Source organism: Mustela lutreola, chromosome 11, assembly GCF_030435805.1.
Source record: "Mustela lutreola isolate mMusLut2 chromosome 11, mMusLut2.pri, whole genome shotgun sequence".
In the NCBI taxonomy this organism is placed as follows: domain Eukaryota; kingdom Metazoa; phylum Chordata; class Mammalia; order Carnivora; family Mustelidae; genus Mustela; species Mustela lutreola.
The window spans coordinates 7,721,306-7,738,861 of record NC_081300.1 but is presented as its reverse complement, the minus strand read 5'-3'; the positions used below and the strand labels follow the sequence as shown (position 1 = coordinate 7,738,861).

Below are 17,556 nucleotides of genomic sequence, written 5' to 3'. Positions count from 1 at the left end.
ACAAGCAACATGTCAAGACAAAAAAAAAAAAAAAAAAGTATATTTAACACATCCTTGCTATTTAAAAAAAAGCCGTTGGGGCATCTGGGTGCGGCCTGACTCTGGATTTCAGCTCAGGTCATGATCTCAGTGTCCTGAGATCTAGCCCCCTCTCCTGCCCCCAGCATGGAGCCTACTTGGGATTCTCTTTCTCCCACTCCCTCTGCCCCCTGCCACTAGCACAGATACTCTCTTTCTCTCTCTCTCTCTCTAAAGAAGAGAAGGCTACAGAAGACAATACGAAAGATACAAATAACTTACTATGGAAAAGCACATGAAGAACAAGCTTGTGTAAGAGGCAGACTGGGGTTAGACAGAGCATCTCGAGCTCTCTCTGGAGGAGTAGAAACTACCCCAGCTGCATCGGGAAGGAATTCGGTCTCTGTGTCACACCCTTTTACTAGGTGCTTACACATTCAATTAACTACTTTATTCTAAAGAAGTGCTCAGAAATGTGAACATAGGGTTCTGTAAAACACTTAGAACAGCAAAAAGAAAATCCTCATCTCCCTCCAGTAGACTAAGAGCAAGACGACCCGGCTGTCGTTCTCAAACTCACTTTGCATCTGCATCCCCTGCGGGCTTGCGAAGCCACAGATTTGGGGGCACCCCCCCCCCGAACCTCTGATCCAGAAGGTGCCAGTGGGTCTGCATTTGCAGCTCCCGTGCACCATCTATGTGGCTGACCTGAGGCCCATTCCTTGAAAACCTTGGCTATAGACACTTGGCTGTTGTGTGTAGGGAATTCCAACGACATGGAAGACTCCTGACTTCAGACTACAAAGTGAAGTAAAACTTCAGAACCAGCACCGGCAACTGCACGTGCTGTAACATCTCCATCAAGTGTCGGCCTTAATGGGAGAAGCGTCTGCGAGGGCACAAACGCCAAAATGTCCACGTGATCATCTCCGGGGAGGGGAACTAAAAGCAACTCTGTCTTTTGGCTTTTTGGTACTTTCCAAACTTTCTAAAGGATTTCTTGCTCTTTTGTTAATTAGAAAAAAAAAAAAAAAAAAAAAACATAGCATAAAAGCGTAAGGGTCCACATGCTTAAAACATAATAATGTGACAAATTTTAGTGGTGATATTTCAAGTACAAGGCGTAGATCATGTCTTTTGTAGAAGTATATCCAGAATCCTTAAGAATTAAGATGGCATTCCTTATTAAACTTCAGTTAAACAGAATTAAGTAGAAACCACTGAAATGTACTGGTTATCTGTGTCACACTCAATTAAAAATCCAAATTTTAAATGTATCCTTCAATGTCAAACATGCTACCTCCTTTTAACTTCTTCTAGTAATGTTGACCTGCTGGCGTCCGATCTCCTTATATTTATACATCTTTTAACACATAGTATGTCAAGCCATACACTAGCATTGAATGAAATGGCACGTAAAATGAACTGGGTTCCTGAAGAAAAACACCGACTAGAGCAAAACTGCTTCTCTACTCACGAGGCTGCGGACACTCACTTCCCCCGAGTGGGCCCAGACCCCCGGGAAGGGCTCAGTCCCACAACATCGCCTCCCTCCTCCCGCTTCAGACCCGATCCCAGATCCAGGCCCCCCGTCCCTGACGGACCAACCGGCGATACATCCAAGCTTCCCACCATCTCAAGTTCGATCATTTGCTGCAACAGCTCGCAGGACTCAGCCGAGCCCTTTACTTACTATCACTGGCTTATGGGAAAAGACACAGCCCTGGAACCACCAATCTGGCAAGCTGATGAGGACAGGGAGTCGGGACGGATCTCCCACGCTCTCTAGGGACGGGCCACGTTCCCTACACCCCATGCACTGGGCATCCCAGAAACCTTCTAACCCTGTCAGTTGGGGGGTTTCTGGAGGCCCCATTACACAGGCACAACTAGTTAAATCATTGACCACTGGTGATTCATTCGACCCCAGCCCCTCTTCCCTTTCTCGGCCCCCAGGGGCTTAAAGACCCAGCCCCCCCATCCCACGGCTGGTTCCTCGGGCCCCGGCCCCCATCCCGAAGCCCTCCCGGCGCTTCCAGCCACCAGCTGCCTCCTGAGCTCACAAAAAGACCCTCATCGCTCTGGAGATTCCAAGGCTTCTAAAAGCTCTTCTGCCAGGAACTGGAGGCTAAGACCAAATATTGTAGCAAAAGATGCTTCTAGCACCCCTGTTACTTAGGAAATGACGAGAGCTCAGGAGTTCTGTGAAAGGAACCAGGGGCGGAGATGGTACGTTTTAGTATAGCCCAGTGCCCCACAGGTGGAGCTTACGTGGTCTTGGAAGGCCCCGAGCAAGTTAAAAACACACACGGAAGGAGCGTTTTCCCACAGGAAGTAAGGGTAGAGGCAGGGGTGTCCCGTGGAGGGTCACTCCCACTCCAAAGACGCTGCAATCTAGAACCTCCGGCCGAGCCGAACCTGCTTTGCACTCCTTTCCCCGGCCCCATCGCCCCATTCCTGGGACGATGCACAGGAATCGTCAGTCCCAGGAACCAGGCCGGTGTAGCCACAGCTCGCTGGGCCCCGCCTGGTTTAAAACAAAAAGGAAAAGCAAAGAGAGGGCCTGCTTCGGGAGTCGATCAATAGTTCCTAACACTCACTTTTGCCTAAATTCTGCGAATAGATCTTAGGCTGAGTAATGTCAGCCCTCAAGCCCCTCTCTTAAAGAAAGAATTATTGTGTGTTCTCAGCAGCCACTTTTTTGCTGATTTTTTTTTTTTCATTTTCATCCCAATGCTGTCTTGATTCATAGGAGGACAAAAGTGTCGTGAACCAGAAAGCCATTATTTTCCCTCCCATCAAAAAAGATAAATATAGTTAAAACAATTTAAAGCATGTCAGTGAGATATATAAATGAATAATTTACTCCCAGACGGCCACCCTCCAGGCTACATTCCTGCCAGTGACAAGTATTTATGGCTGAGTTATAAACCTTTAGAAAGGCCCACGATAGAAATGATGCCAGGTCCTTCCGCGGGAACCAGGCGGGCAAGAGCAGGCGTTAACATCCCTTGTTTATCCTGTATTACGGCGGGAGGTGGGTTAGGCAGTGAGGAGGCTGAGGGACTCAGAACCCGCACATCGGGACCAAACGACATGCGGGAAAACCGCACAGGTCCTGAGCCTCTCGCCAGCCCCGCATGCGGGATACCCGTTACAATTCCTCTTGCTTTCTTACCTCCTTATAAAGAGAAGCAAAACCATTAGATTTCATTCTGTGTAGACAGAATATACACAGCATGTGGGTTCCCACCGGGTAGACAGAGGCGAGCCAACACACTATTATCAGGTCGATCCTAATTTATGATCACTACGTAACGTATATATCCCACCTTTGTCCCACATTAGACACGGAGTTGCCGACAAAACAGAGAAAGAGGAGGGAAACCTTGGGGCCCAGTCCTACTTTTTAATTCTTTTCCCTGGAAGATCTCATATGAGACACTTGATCTTGCAAACACTTTTTTGGCAACGGCAAAACGATGATAAAATCGGCCCAAGCATGTCTATGGGGTTTAGATGAAGCATACAGAGCTGCCTAATATTTTAAGCACCATGTCATCTGTCAATTATTAATAGTATACTTCTACTTTGTATGCATGCATTCAAATCAGGGTTAAAAAAAAATAACTCATTTGTATTCTTTTCATGTGGAACTAGTCATGTGGAGCAGGAAGCTTGCTCCCGCAGCTAGACACAGCCTCCTGGGGACAGGCAGGGGAGCACTGATAAATGTGTATCAGCTCTTTGCCGCTTTGTAGGACTGCCGGATATAATGGTACCCCATTCTATAAAGTCTGCTGCACTTTCCTGTATGCCTGAAATACACAACAAGTGGGTACTGATACAGCAATCTTCTTCCAAGTTTGCAAAGGTCAACTTGCTTTGTGCAAATCAATTTTATACTCTTTGTATTTCAGAAAACATGCCCTGTTTTATAGCAAGAAGAGCCTAGTGAATAAATTATTTTCAGAGAATTAAGGAATCATGACATCAGCCTCTAATCTTGCTTCTGAGTGAGGATTAACTCCTCTCCCTCAAAATAAAAGTATTATCGGATTTTAACTGAGAAACCTACGGCACACAGGAAAATCTAAGCCATAAACACGAGAAACAGAAGCATAAGAGGACAGAAACAGAAATGCAAGCGAATCCAAACGATTGTCCTGGAGAAAACCAGGACAATCGTTTGGATTGAGAGAATCAAGAGAATCAAGTTTCCAAGCCAGCGTATGACTTTAGTTATACTGATATTGCCTCTATTGATGGAAAATATTTCCCAATGACTTAAACACTTAAAAGTGTTATATCAGTTGAGATACACATAGTCTAAGATAGACCATATTGCTTACCCACTCGATATAGGGTGGCTGCATTGGCTCCATTTTCTGGTGTCTTTATGGACTGTAATTGGCACATGGCCAGGGTATCCAGGTCAGCATAAGGGCCACAGGGATGGTGAACACCTCTGGTTTGGTTCACTTGATGAGAAAACGTCCACGGCCGACTCCATCCCCTTTAGATGGAATCATCTTTACACCCAAGTGTTCCTTGTCTCATGTTACATTTCTTGTATTTTCATGAACCTCAACTTTCATGAACACATATTATTTAAAGGAGACAGTTTTTTGCACCCTAAGTCAGAATGTCAAGAACCACACAACTCTTGCTCACTTTCATAGTGAATTGAGTATGCAAAAAAGAGAAAGAGTTAGTGGGGCAGCCCAGAGACAGCTGTCCTTCGAAAGGCCTGCATGCAAGGTTGGCCGCTGGCTGGTGTGCAGGGACCTGGATTTTTGGAGTGTTTCTGCCACTCTCTAGCTGTTAGGATGGTTTACTGTGTCTACGCTATTTATACAAACCATGTGCCTTATTCTGAACACCTGCTTTCTTTCTGGGAACTCAGTCAGTCCTTCGGACTCTGCCCCATGTGCCTTTTACCTCTGCTGATCTTGCTTCGCATTCTTCTGCTGTCGAAAATCCAAGCCATTCTTTGGGAATGCAATCATCAGGAAAGAGAGCTCCTAGTTCTGCGGGAGGGTAGGATCCTAAGCTCCAAGGTGGGAAAGTACTTCTTGGCGTGATGGGGTAAGAAGCTCATTTTTCTTTAGATAAAGCCAACTAGCTAACGCAGATGGTTATCCTAATTACCAGGTGAAGTCAGGTTCAATTCTGTGTGACAAATGGTGCTGTCAAGACCTTTTCTTTGGGGACTAGTTCTTGTTTACCTTGAGAACATGTTAGCAGTGGGTCCTATCTGCCTGGCCCCATAAAAGGTGAGATTCCTGTCTTTGCACTCTCTTGGCAGATTGCCTGTGCTACATATCACAATTCTGATTTAATGCTTACTTAATAATAAAATTGTTTTCTTTCTCTTTTATAGAGCACTTTTCTGGGGAAGAAGGAGATCGTCCTTCTAATTATAATTCCCCAACACACTGTTGTTATTACTGTTGTTTAACCAAGTGTAACTCTACACTACGGTGTCACTATTATGTGTATCCATGAGGACAGAATGGGAAATTTTTCAGACGCTCTACTGAAATCAAGATAAAAACATTTCTGCCATGCAATAAAGCACAGCAGGCATAGCGTACTACTTAAATCGTTTATGTATTCAGCCGTTCAATATCAGGATCCATAAATATGAGAGAATATAGCTATTCAGGATATCTTAATATCAAAAATAAAGCTTCCTTTTTCTTAGGAGGTTTTGGGGGTGAAGCCCTCCCTGTCCTTGAGGGTGAGGAACTAGAATTCTGCTGGCTTGTAACTCTGGTTCTGGGTTCGCGGGTCTTCACAAGCACAAGAGGGAGGCCAGTTATATCTACAAGAACTGGAGTGAGAGCAGGATTCCAGAGGAAGGAGGAACATAAGACGGAAGAAGGTTGTGCCTGAAAACTTAGAGCAGATTCCCAGCTAGTTGCTCAAGGGAGTGGACTTCCCCACAAGGAGAGAGTTTAGCGGGTGGATCTGGCACCAACCTGGGTGGGGGGACAGGTGCTTTGCAAAGCCGAGAAGCCATGCGAGAGCTCAGCGATCAACAGTTCTCCCAGCAAGAGCCTGGACCCTCCTTTGTCCAGAGGTTACTCCTGACCCTCCCCTCATCTGTTCCTGGTGTGGACTTGACCTCATCAGCCACCAGCACTTCCCTCCAGACCCAAACACCTGCTACCTGACTTTGCCCACTGGCCCCAGGAAAGGGGACAAGTCAGGGGAGACAAGTCACGGGAGAACCCCACAGCACCTGTGATGACCTCGCAAGCCTCACCAAGCACGCAGAGCTGGAAGAAAATTGTGGGAGATCAAACCCCCATTCCTTTGCCTACACTCACTCTAGACATTGGGTCAGTTTGAAGTCTATGTACCTAAGGGGGGAAGCGGGGTTGGGGGGACAAGGCTATGGAACTCTCCAGAGCCAGCTTCTCCTGTGATGCATCTGTTGACGATAGCACTGACTTTTTTCTTTCACTTGGAGCAGTGATAGCCCGCCGCGGTTAAGAAGAGCAACTCTGAAGCCTTCCCGACCTGCAGTGAATCCCAGCCCCTCTCCTCCCTAACCATGAAGCCTTGAAAAAGTTGCTCAACCTCACCATGCCCCACTCTGCTCATTCATAAAGTATAGGTAACAATAGAGTTATGACAACTAAATGAATAACTATCAGTAAATTCTTAGAGTGACCGGTGCAATTATAAGCACCATAATGAATGTGTCATATAGCGGCCAAGACAAAGGCCTGTGACACTTAATTCTTACAATTCCTACTTATAACTTTTCCCTTGGGCCCTCAGAAATCTTCAAAATTCAAACTCTTTGCCATTTATAAAAACCTATATATAAATGTGTTACGAAAGTCTATAGTCTATTCCATTTTAATTCATTTTATTAAAAAAAAAAAATGTTTACTAAGTGCTCTACAAAGATGTGAAAGCCATCCCCGGCTGTCAGAAACAAAACCTGCCTCTTTGTGCTCTAGTTTAACTACCCATCTGATCTCTCCTTCTCCAAAAACAGCCAATGACTGGGCGCCTAGGTGGCTCAGTTGGTTGGGCAACTGCCTACAGCTCAGGTCATGATTCTGGAGTCCCAGGATCGTGTCCCATCTCGGGGGGGAAGGGCCGCTCAGTGGGGAGTCTGCTTCTCCCTCTGGCCCTCGCCCCCTCATGCTCTCTCTCTCTCTCTCTCTTAAATAAATAACATCTTAAATTTAAAAAGCCAATGATTAAAGTAGGAATTGAAGGACTGGACTTCATCTTTACTGAATCAGGAAGAAAAGACAGTAGTAAACATCAATGCTAAGCCACCTGTGTCGATTGAAGTGTCTGGGACAAAAGTGCCCACACACCCCAGCCCCTTACTGAAGCTGGACTTGTGGCAGGGGGCTCATCGCTCCTCCTACCCAATGCTCACAGGCACCTTCATTTACAAATGCGCACACACACATGCAAATTAAAAAGTGCAGAATTTATCCAGCACTCCGTAGAAGGCATGAAAAACTGAAGACGCATTCTCATCATCATTATTACTGATAATAATAATTCTCCTTTGCAAGCCTGTATTTTTCCATATTTGGGAGCTTGTCTCCTATGCGGTCCCCATTTGAGGTCATCTGCGCGCGTACCGTGCCCTTGAGCTTCCTGGGCGGGGGGGGGGGGGGGGGGGACGCCCCAGCCTTTCGTTAATACGGTCTCCGCATCTCAGTATCTACTCGGCATTTGCCACGTCCATCGTAGTAATAATAAGGATTTTTCAGTTCACTCACTATTCACCCAGCTAAAGGCATTCCTCGGTCCCCGTCAATCCAATAGATACGATTTGCTTTTCCACCTTGTATTTTTGGAAGAAAGAATCACTTCTTGTGGGTTAGTCAAATAAAACATGACTCTTACCTTTAAAGAATTACGGAGTATCATAATAGATATAGATAATAGATATAGAAAGAACTTATGAGTTCTATTGAAAGTGAATTAATTCAAGAAATAAATTTGAGGGTGGTCAACCAATACAGCAGTATATTTATTTTTAGAAAGCTATCCAAAATAACTCTGTTGAATACATGCCTTTGGAAAATCCCTGAATCAGAAAAAGATAAATATCATAAGATTTCACTTACATGTGGAATCTAAGAAACACCACAAACAACCCACCAACAGAAACAGACTTCTAAATATGAAGAACAAACCGGTGGTGGTTGGGGGGGAAAGTTGTGTTGTGGGGGTAGTGGTGGTGAATGAATTAGGTGAAGAGAATTAAGAGGTACAGACTTCTAATTATAAAAGCAATAAGTCATACCATAAAAATACAGCACAGGCATGACAGTGGATAATATTATAATACCTTTGTGTGGTGACCAACAGTACCTACATCTACTGTGGTAAGCATTTCATAATGTCTGTAACTGTTGGATCTCTATGTTGTACACCCAAAACTAATATAATATTGTACGTCAACCATACTTCAATTTAAAAAAAAAGTCTGAATCATTTCAGTGTAAAAAACTTTAAGGTTCTTTGAGGTTCAAAGACGTGTCTCTACAAATGACAGGTCTATGTTTATTCTGCATTCGCTGTCCTTTTAAATAACATAGTCCTCTGCAAACCGCCTCTGTCACCTAGTACTTGTCCATATTGGTCAAAGAGTAGGTCAGTGCTTGTCTGAAATGTTTCAGCTGAAGTCTGTAGAAGCTGTCTAATTGAATCTTAACACTGAAAACTAGAATCGCTATTAAGACTGAAAGGCCATTAATCTTAGATGAAGAACTATTTTTTTTTAAATTTTAAGTAATTTTCTACTCGCCTTTGGGGAAAACTTCACACACTCATCTATGTTCAGTCCCTAATAAGGCTCTCCAAGACAACCACAAGCTGTTCATAATTCCCAGATACTTTAAATTAAAAAAAAATCCCACGCATGACAGAGTATAAAAGGCTGTTTTGTAGTTGGAGTCCATTAGGCAGGTCTCTCGACATGGATTTTAAGGGGGAAGAAAATCAGTACATTTATCTGAACTTGAATTCCTAGCTATACTCTTAAGTTTCTAGGGTGAGGAAAACTTCAGGAAAAGTGTTGGAAATTCAGGTGAGGATAAAAACTCGCTTAGAGAAAAGCTGTCCCTAGGATTCGGTGCTCTCTGATTGACGTTGTTTCTAGGAGCGAGAAGCAAATACAATTCGTGCTCCTTGTGCAAACACGAGGTAGCAACACCATCCACAACACTCCTGGGTAACAGCATCAGCGACGGGCTTGCAGCATTTCCTTCGCTCTGATGTTAACTTGTGATGATTACTATTCCATCCCCTACCTTGTTTAGCTACACAAACATGGTATGTACACAAAAATGACTGCAGGCAAACATCCCAGGATTCTGTGCATTAGGAAAAATGAATAAATCAATAGCTAACTAACTAGTTAGCTGCCTTTTTTTTTTTTTTTTTTTTTTTTTTTAAACACAGTGTCGCCTGAAAGAACCGATTTGGGCAGAGGCGACTGTAAAGACACAGAGACACAATAGGCCATGATTGAGTAATCAGCTCACTTGTGATGCTGGAAACAGTGTGGTTCATTCGGATATCCAGTTATCACACAGAATTTTAAAAACTTAACAAACTGAGCTGAAAATGATAGTGGGTCCATTTCAGTAGAGGCTATTTTCTCTCGTGAGCAGTGACACCAGTGCTTTTGGATTCCGATGCTGTGGTCCTTATTATATAAAGAACTGTCAGGAACATCATTTTCTATGTAGGTGAAGATATTAAAAAGCTGAAGTTCATCACACTATGTCATGGAAATAAATGTACCTGATGTTCCGGTGCATCCCAGCTTGGACAACCCCCATGCCTATAATAGTCAGACCTATCATAAATTAATAAGGATGGGACAGAAGGTTCTGGATAAGTGGATCCTTAAAAAAAAAAAAAAATTATTGTCTACACCTGACACTGTTCAGGAATCCAAATCATCTGGGAGTGAACTGGTTGCATTTTAGTGGAAACTAAAGCCTAAAGAAACAAATGAAGCTCATGTCTCTTCCTCCATGTTCTTCTGGTCCAACTCAGGAGCACAGAGTCCCTAAGTCGATCTCCATCAAGCCACGCAGAGGCAAGCACCCTATTCCTCTGCGCTCCTACCTGCTTGTCAACCCTATACCTCCATAAGAAACATATGGGAAGAGTCCCTTGGCTGTGGCCCCATGATTTCCCAAGGAATACTTCTGTAATTTTCATTTATAAACCTCATCCACAAGATCTGGTGACTTGCAATTATGCACCATTTATATAAAACAGGCAAAACAAGAAAGATAAAGTTAAGAAAGGAAACAGGCCTTTTTGAAAGATATTAATGTAAACAAAACTCATGAATGTTTTCTCCCCAGACATTGTGACTGATCTCCTCAGAGTTTAGGTTTCTTTGATCAGCAATCACTAAATCGCAAATGTTAAATGTCGATGAAGACAACTTAGAAATAACCTAGCTAGAAAACTTGAAAAGAAAACAGACACACTTTAGAACAAAAGTAAAATATGTATAAATAGACTAGAATAGATAAAAATGCGAACATACAAAGAATCAGTTGAGAACACTTACTGAGAATATCCTGGAAAGATATTTTGACTCCTCTAGGCAAAGATGCCATAATCCCTAATCTCAAGTGATTTCTTTTCTTTTTCTTTTTTTTTTTCATGGAATTTCATAGACGTAAATGTCTGGACCACGGCAAACAGATGCAATTATTAAGTGATTCAAGGGTATATATTTCCAAGTTACAGAAGTTTGAGAAATTCAAAATGTTTAATGGTTCGATGGCAGGGAAGCAGTTCGGGCTAATGCGGAAAAATCGTGAATATGGGGGAGACTCGACTAAAACGCTAAAGGAAAGGAAGTAAATGTGATGAAAACAGGCAGGGGGGCTCGGAGGGGAGCGAGTAGGGGAGTGTGTGACTGGGAAGGCCCTGGCAAGCACAAGCTGACCTTCCGATCAGACTAACCTCTCTGCCCTTGTCCAGGTCACCTCCGGGCCAGCCCAGGTGCGTAAGGAGACTGCGGTTCCCCACCAAGCCTGCACACCAGCTTCGGGGGCCACAGCAACCCCAAGAATGGGGCACCTTTTTCTAATTGGCCAGCCCAGAGGAGGCACCATCTGCAATTTGTCTGTCTGGAGTGGGCTCTGTTTTGTGCCCAAAGATCTAGCGTGTGATAGAGGCATCCAGAGGCTGACTGTTACCAATGACTCGCCGCTAGTGTCCTCCGTCTCAAATTTCCCTTTCTAATTCTGCACCAACGATTTTACCTCTTTGAATACCATTTTGCCATTTGGTCAAGAATCAATCGTGGCTTCCATTGCTCTTCTGTGAGATCTGGAAGTGCACCGAGTCGTCACCTCATCGAACCTCCCACCGTTTATATCAACCCAAAACTCCGAATCCCTGTCCTGACCTAGTCACTGGATTGTAGTCACCCACACACCACTTCCTCATCCCTCCACCCCCCCCTCCACGTGCATATTTTGTGCTACCTCTCCGACTCTTTTTCCTCCACTTTGATCATCACTCAGAACTTGGTGGTTCAGCTGAGTGGCCTCATCGGTGGCAGAAGACCGGACAAGGACATGAGTAATGATACTGCTCAGCAGTGGTGAACAGAAGTTTGTTCACAACTAGTTTCCTCCGGAAACTGAGACAGCGGATTTCATTTCTTTTTATAACCAGCTGCAACAATGGTGGTCTCACCATTACTTAGCTCCTATCAAAAGGCTTCCCAAATTCTTTTGGTGGAAACTAAGATGCTTTTCTCATGATTAATGACAGTCTAGAGGACATGAAGGGCCCCAAACCATCTTGGTCACTGTCAGTGTATTCACGTTCCCCTCGTTTCTTGCCCCCATTGGCTAGACAAGTTCAAATTCAGAATAGTTGGTCTGGAGCTATTTCAAACTACTTCCCAGGTCCTGAGTGCAAAGGACAGGAGACAAATATTTTTCACTCGGCAAAGATAGTCAATAGGAAACTTTGGTTCAAGCCATGCTTCTGCCACTCTCTCTCTCTCTGTTCAAAAACATGTCAAGAACTAGATATAGGGGACACTGGTTGACATTGGGTCATCTCTTGGGTGACCTCTGAGTACCTGGTACTCATCTGAAGATGAACACAAGCACGGGGAAGAGCCCTGTGTGTGTGTGTGTGTGTGTGTGTGTGTATGCGTGTGTGCATGTGTAGAATACGACAGTCATGAAAATCTCTCCTTTGGATCCTATAAAAGAAGTTGATGGGAGGCAACAAAAAAACGCAGAGAAGTTTATAAAATTTGTGTCACAATCACCTCTCCCTTGACAGTTGAAATAAATTAAATCTGCTCCACATCTTATACCTGTCTCTCTGCTTTAATCCCTACATTGATTTTTTGACCAAACAGCCTCAAGACTTGAAATAATCAAATCACATCAGAGCAAATGTGAGTGATCCATTTCTGCTTTCCATCTGATTTTTTTTTCAATCTTTACTTACATTTATTTTAAAAAGGAATTAAACCAAAACATAAAGTCAACAGTTGGGCATTTTCCATCCATTATAACTTTTTACTAAAAAGCCCTATTGATATTCTTTTAACCTGACAAATTTAAATATCTAAAAGCCATTTTGCAAGTGGCTAAAACACAGAGACACTAACAATACTGACCATTACATTCAGTCACCTTCAGATCGTTTATAGTTTATGTTATCGTTTTGTGCAAGAAATTTAGTCACGTCTACACAAGTAAAAGACATTTTTATTAATTATATATAGTTAAATAACTATAATATATTTAATATATAGTTATATATATATATATAATATGTAGTTAAATACGCCTTCTAACAATTTGTTACCTCTATTTTTCTATAATTTGTTTATAATTATTTTTTCAACATATAATATAAAAGATCTTATTTTCTATTTGAAAAAGGTTCTTTATGATATTTTTCTGAATAGAAATTTTCCTTGCCTTGGTCTCTGAAAGAAAAATTTATTTTTTTTTCCTGGCCACGTTTAGAAAATATTTCTGTAATGCAAGGTTTTGATTTTTGTTTTTAAGGTACAAAATATTTTGTATATACGTCTGAAGGAGTGGAGTCAACACTTAAAATGAAGAAACTCTGTTAATTTGTTTCTCCCCCACAGAGTCCATTACCCTTTTCTTCTACATCAAGTTCTTCGAACAGTTTAGGTCTCACCCACAACCCGCACCGCCGTGAGAGACACAGAAGGCTGGGTGGGGGTGGGGTCCCCGGGGATTATGCCTGAGGAGGTGCTGTCCTTTGCCAGTCTTCTCCTGAGCTCACAGCTGCTGCACGTGCAAACCGGTGCCTTTCCAAGCAGGAACAGACATCGGTCTACAGTGTGAGCAGAGTCTATAAAGGCACGGCCTAATCCCAAGAAACCTGGGCTCTAGACGCTACCGACTGGCCATAGCCCGCTGCTGGCTGGAAGCACATAAAGGAATCGAAGAAAGAGAGAGAATGGTGGAAGGAAGGAAGGAAGAAGAAAGTTAATACAGTTTCTATAAACAGCAAAAATGATTTCTTCCGACAACGTTCATCTGCTGTGCGAAAACTTGCCCAGAGGCAGAACCTGGAGAGCCCGAGACCGCATTCCTCTCCCAGGGACCCTGTGCAGATCCCGCCACACACTTCTCTCCTGGCCTCTCTGCACTTGCACTTCGGGAAGTAAAGTTTCTTTCTCTTACTCTCACGCGGGTTCCGTGGGGTCAGCAGCTTACACATCAGGGCTTCATCACGACACAGGGAACAAATGACTAATACAAAATCAGTGCTGGGCCCTGGGGGGAGCCTGCTCGGTTGATGGGTCCAGAAGGTCAGTTTGCTTCTGCTCTGAGAGCCGAAAACAACGGGAGGAATCAAAGCCCTGAGCCAGCCGAGGAGGAACATTATCAGATATTTACTAAATTCTACTCAACGCTGACTCAGCAAATACCAGTCCAGCACCATTTTATTGTTGCTGAGGATTCACAAGGATTCTAGAACTTAGTCACCACCATCAAGAAGCTGTCACGTAGCTGAAAACAAATAGAAGTTATATAGCTGAAGCTCCCCACTTTTGAGACCATGTATTTTTTTAGAAATACCAATTTTTTTTTTAATTTCAGGAATGTGGCCGATCAAGAAACTGGAAAGATTTATCAGTGTTAAATCTGTGATTGATGGCTTAGCAAGATAAAGAAAAACCAAATCCTAGTCTGCAATGACTGACAACTCACCTAAGCTCCAATGTTACAAAATATGTTGAACACTAGAGTCATGAACAAGACAACAGAAACCAACCCACAGTGGTGGCATCCTTTTCCATGTCTAACACTGGAAGACACCCATGATGCACTCACCATCGGTTACAGTCAACCTCATTGCGATGGTTTCCAAAGTTCCATTGTCCCCTGTGCTGGCCTTGAAGCAGCAGCGGTAGAGTCCCGAGTCAGAGGCCATGACGTGGGGCATGACGATGAAGGAGCTTGTCATGCCCAGACTACAGTTGCTCAGTATCTGTCTTTGGTACTTTGAAGCATAACCTTTCCCTTGGGACAAGTTGCAGCTAGTCAAGAGGTCAATCTGATGGGGCTGGATCTTTTCCCATGTAACTTGCTGTATTGGCCCCTTCTGTGGAAGCTGACAGGTGAGTGTGACATTTTTCCCAGGTTCTGAGACGATGTGGTTCCTTGATGGCACAGCGATCTCAAAGCTATCTGAAAACAAGAAGCAAATGATTGCACACAGGTCCTCAAATCCGGGGGTGCAAAGGTGGGAGCTACCCAGAAAGTTCTATCAAAAGTGTCAGTGATGTTATTTAACACAGTTTCATCAACTGTAAATGACATCTTTACGACATATTTTTGTAAGGAAAACACCTTTGGAAGAGGCAAGTAAATAAACAGAAAAGTGGATATACCTGCTGGCACATATTCTCTCAAGTTTTACATGGTTAACCACAGAACAAGAAATGTGATCAAAACCCCTGGTGCTTTCCTTGGTAGTGATCTCACCAAGAAGCTGAATTTCACTAGACTGTTCTGTAGTTATGCTGTGCTGGGGACTCAAAGATTGTATCCAGATATAATCACTGATATCACTTTAATGGCCATTGAAGAGATAACAAATCATTTTCCTTTGGATAAAGACCCACATAAACTTATCTTTCAGAGACACAGGCCGTTCGAGGCATACATAGAGTAAGGCTCCACATGTGATTTAAATGCCTGGGTTCCAGGTCAGTCCCTCATAGTCTCCCACATTCCTATCACCGTGGCTGAGCTACCCGGCAGAGAGCACCCAGCAAGCACCACACAGTTCTGGGCCACTTTCTTGACTTCCAGTTGAAAAAGAAAAGAAAAAAAGAGTAGACAGGGAGGAGAAGAGAGTAGACACCACACTTGAGAGAAGAAGAAATTAAGTCTAAAACACAGGGAGATTGGCAGTCTATATTAAACTAGAACACCGTGTCTGTAAGTTTCATCTCCACTAAAAACTAGCTTCTTTTCTTCAACACGTGGTTCTATTTGTCAAAATGTTGTTGAAAAGAGAAAACCACAGCACTCCAGTTTTTCAATTTGTAATTGTACAACTATTTATCAAAGTTAACACTTTACCCACATAACAAGCACACAGGAAGCATCTTATCTCTAAAATAAAGTCAACAGAAGAACAGGAAATAAAAAAGAAGGAAAGGGAGAAAATTCATAAGACATGGAACAAGTAAGAAAATTAAAACCTAGGGCGCCTGGGTGGCTCAGTGGGTTAAGCCGCTGCCTTTGGCTCAGGTCATGATCTCAGGGTCCTGGGATCGAGGCCCGCATCGGGCTCTCTGCTTAGCAGGGAGCCTGCTTCCCTCTCTCTCTCTCTGCCTGCCTCTCCATCTACTTGTGATTTCTCTCTGTCAAATAAATAAATAAAATCTTTAAAAAAAAAAAAAAAAGAAAATTAAAACCTAAAGAAAACAAAGGAGAAACTAAAATAAAATTAAGACAGGGAAAAGCAGATTTAAGAGGAAAAAGTGTGAGAAGATATAAATAAAAGGCTAAATCAGATACGCATACACTGGACTGGGAAACTATAAGGAAATACAAGAAAGGAAAAAACGACCAAGAAACAAGTGTTAGTGTGAGCCGTGCTCGACCCTCACAAATCAGTGGCAGGCGAGCCGGTCCGTCCCCAGGTTTGTCTCCAGCCCCGCACACCTGCGGTCCTGTTATCTTCCGGGCTGGGGCTGCCCTCGCACACCCGCACACCTCAGGGGCTTGATGGGCTCCTGTAACCAAAAGCTGCTCTCAGGAAGCAACCCCCAGTGATGCCAGCTTGGGTATAAAGGGGCATCTTGTCTGAGGAGAGTCTGCCCTTGGACCGCTGCACAAGACAGGGGAGGCACTGTCCAGTGCCGAGCAGCCTGGCCTCCAGCTCTCAGGGGAGCTGTCCTCGACAGAGCCTGGAAGGTTCCGCAGCCCAGGCTCTGCATAAGGACCCAGACCACCTGTCCGTAGACATGCACGGGGCTGAAAGAAGCAGGACCCCGCTCAGAGGCAGGTGGTTCTGAGGCACAGAGTCGCCCCCGGTTAACCTTTCCAGATGACAGAAGTGCTGGATGGTGTCAGATAAAAACCGAGACCCAGAGCAGGTGCGCAGAGCCTGCCGTGTCTCTCATGTTGCTTGCTGCCTGCTCGCGTCACCTGATCCTCATGCACAACACGTGCAAGGGGACAGGAAATGACCCTGAAACTGCCCCCCCACCATACACACACACACACCAGAGAACCCCGGCATCCTGATGTGCTTGGAACTGGAAAATGCAGCTACTTCAAACAGGGATCAATAATGGATAAGGAAGAAAAAGTTTGATTAGAACCCTAAAAATAGAAACAAAAATAATAAACCAGTTGATTTTATATTTCTGTTTCGTGATGGATTAATTCTCAGCATAAAAACAGAATAGACTGTGGCTTTTTAAAATATTTTTTAAGGGCGCCTGTGGGTGTCTCAGCGGGTTAATCCTCTGCCTTCGGCTCAGGTCATGATCTCAGGATCCTGGGATCGAGCCCCGCATCGGGCTCTCTACTTGGCAGGGAGCCTGTTTCCTCCTCTCTCTCTGCCTGCCTCTCTGCTTACTTGTGATCTCTCCCTCTCTGTCAAATAAAGAAATAAAATCTTTTTTCAAAAATTATAAAAAATTTTTAAAAATATTTTTTAGGAGTAGTCTTAATGTTCACAGCAAAACTGAGAGGAAGGAACAGAGATTTCCCACACGCTTCCCCCTCCCGCATACCTCCCCCCTCCCCGCTAGCGAGGCTCCCCCACAGAGCCTCCCCATTATCGAGATCCCGTATTAGATGATTTTATACCAAGTGGGAAACTATCTTTAACATTATAATCACCCAAAGTCCAGAATTTAGAGTTCACTTCTGCTATTGTACATTCTATGAATTTGGACAAACGTCCAAGGACACACAGCCGCCGTGACGTGCTATGAAGCCATCTTGCTGCTCTCCACAACCCCCCTGCTCT

General features: G+C 43.9%; 1 protein-coding gene across 4 annotated transcripts in view; it reads right to left on the bottom strand.

The window, feature by feature from the left end:
• Positions 1-17,556, bottom strand: part of CD226 (CD226 molecule) — an 83,346-nt gene that overhangs the window by 12,421 nt on the left and 53,369 nt on the right. For 2 of the 4 annotated variants that reach the window (XM_059139321.1, XM_059139319.1), the window contains exon 5: positions 14,394-14,746. In XM_059139321.1, the coding sequence (XP_058995304.1) occupies positions 14,394-14,746 (353 nt within the window). Of the gene's footprint in view, positions 1-14,393; positions 14,751-17,556 lie in introns of all 4 variants that reach the window. The other 2 variants (XM_059139322.1, XM_059139323.1) reach the window with 1 other exon arrangement.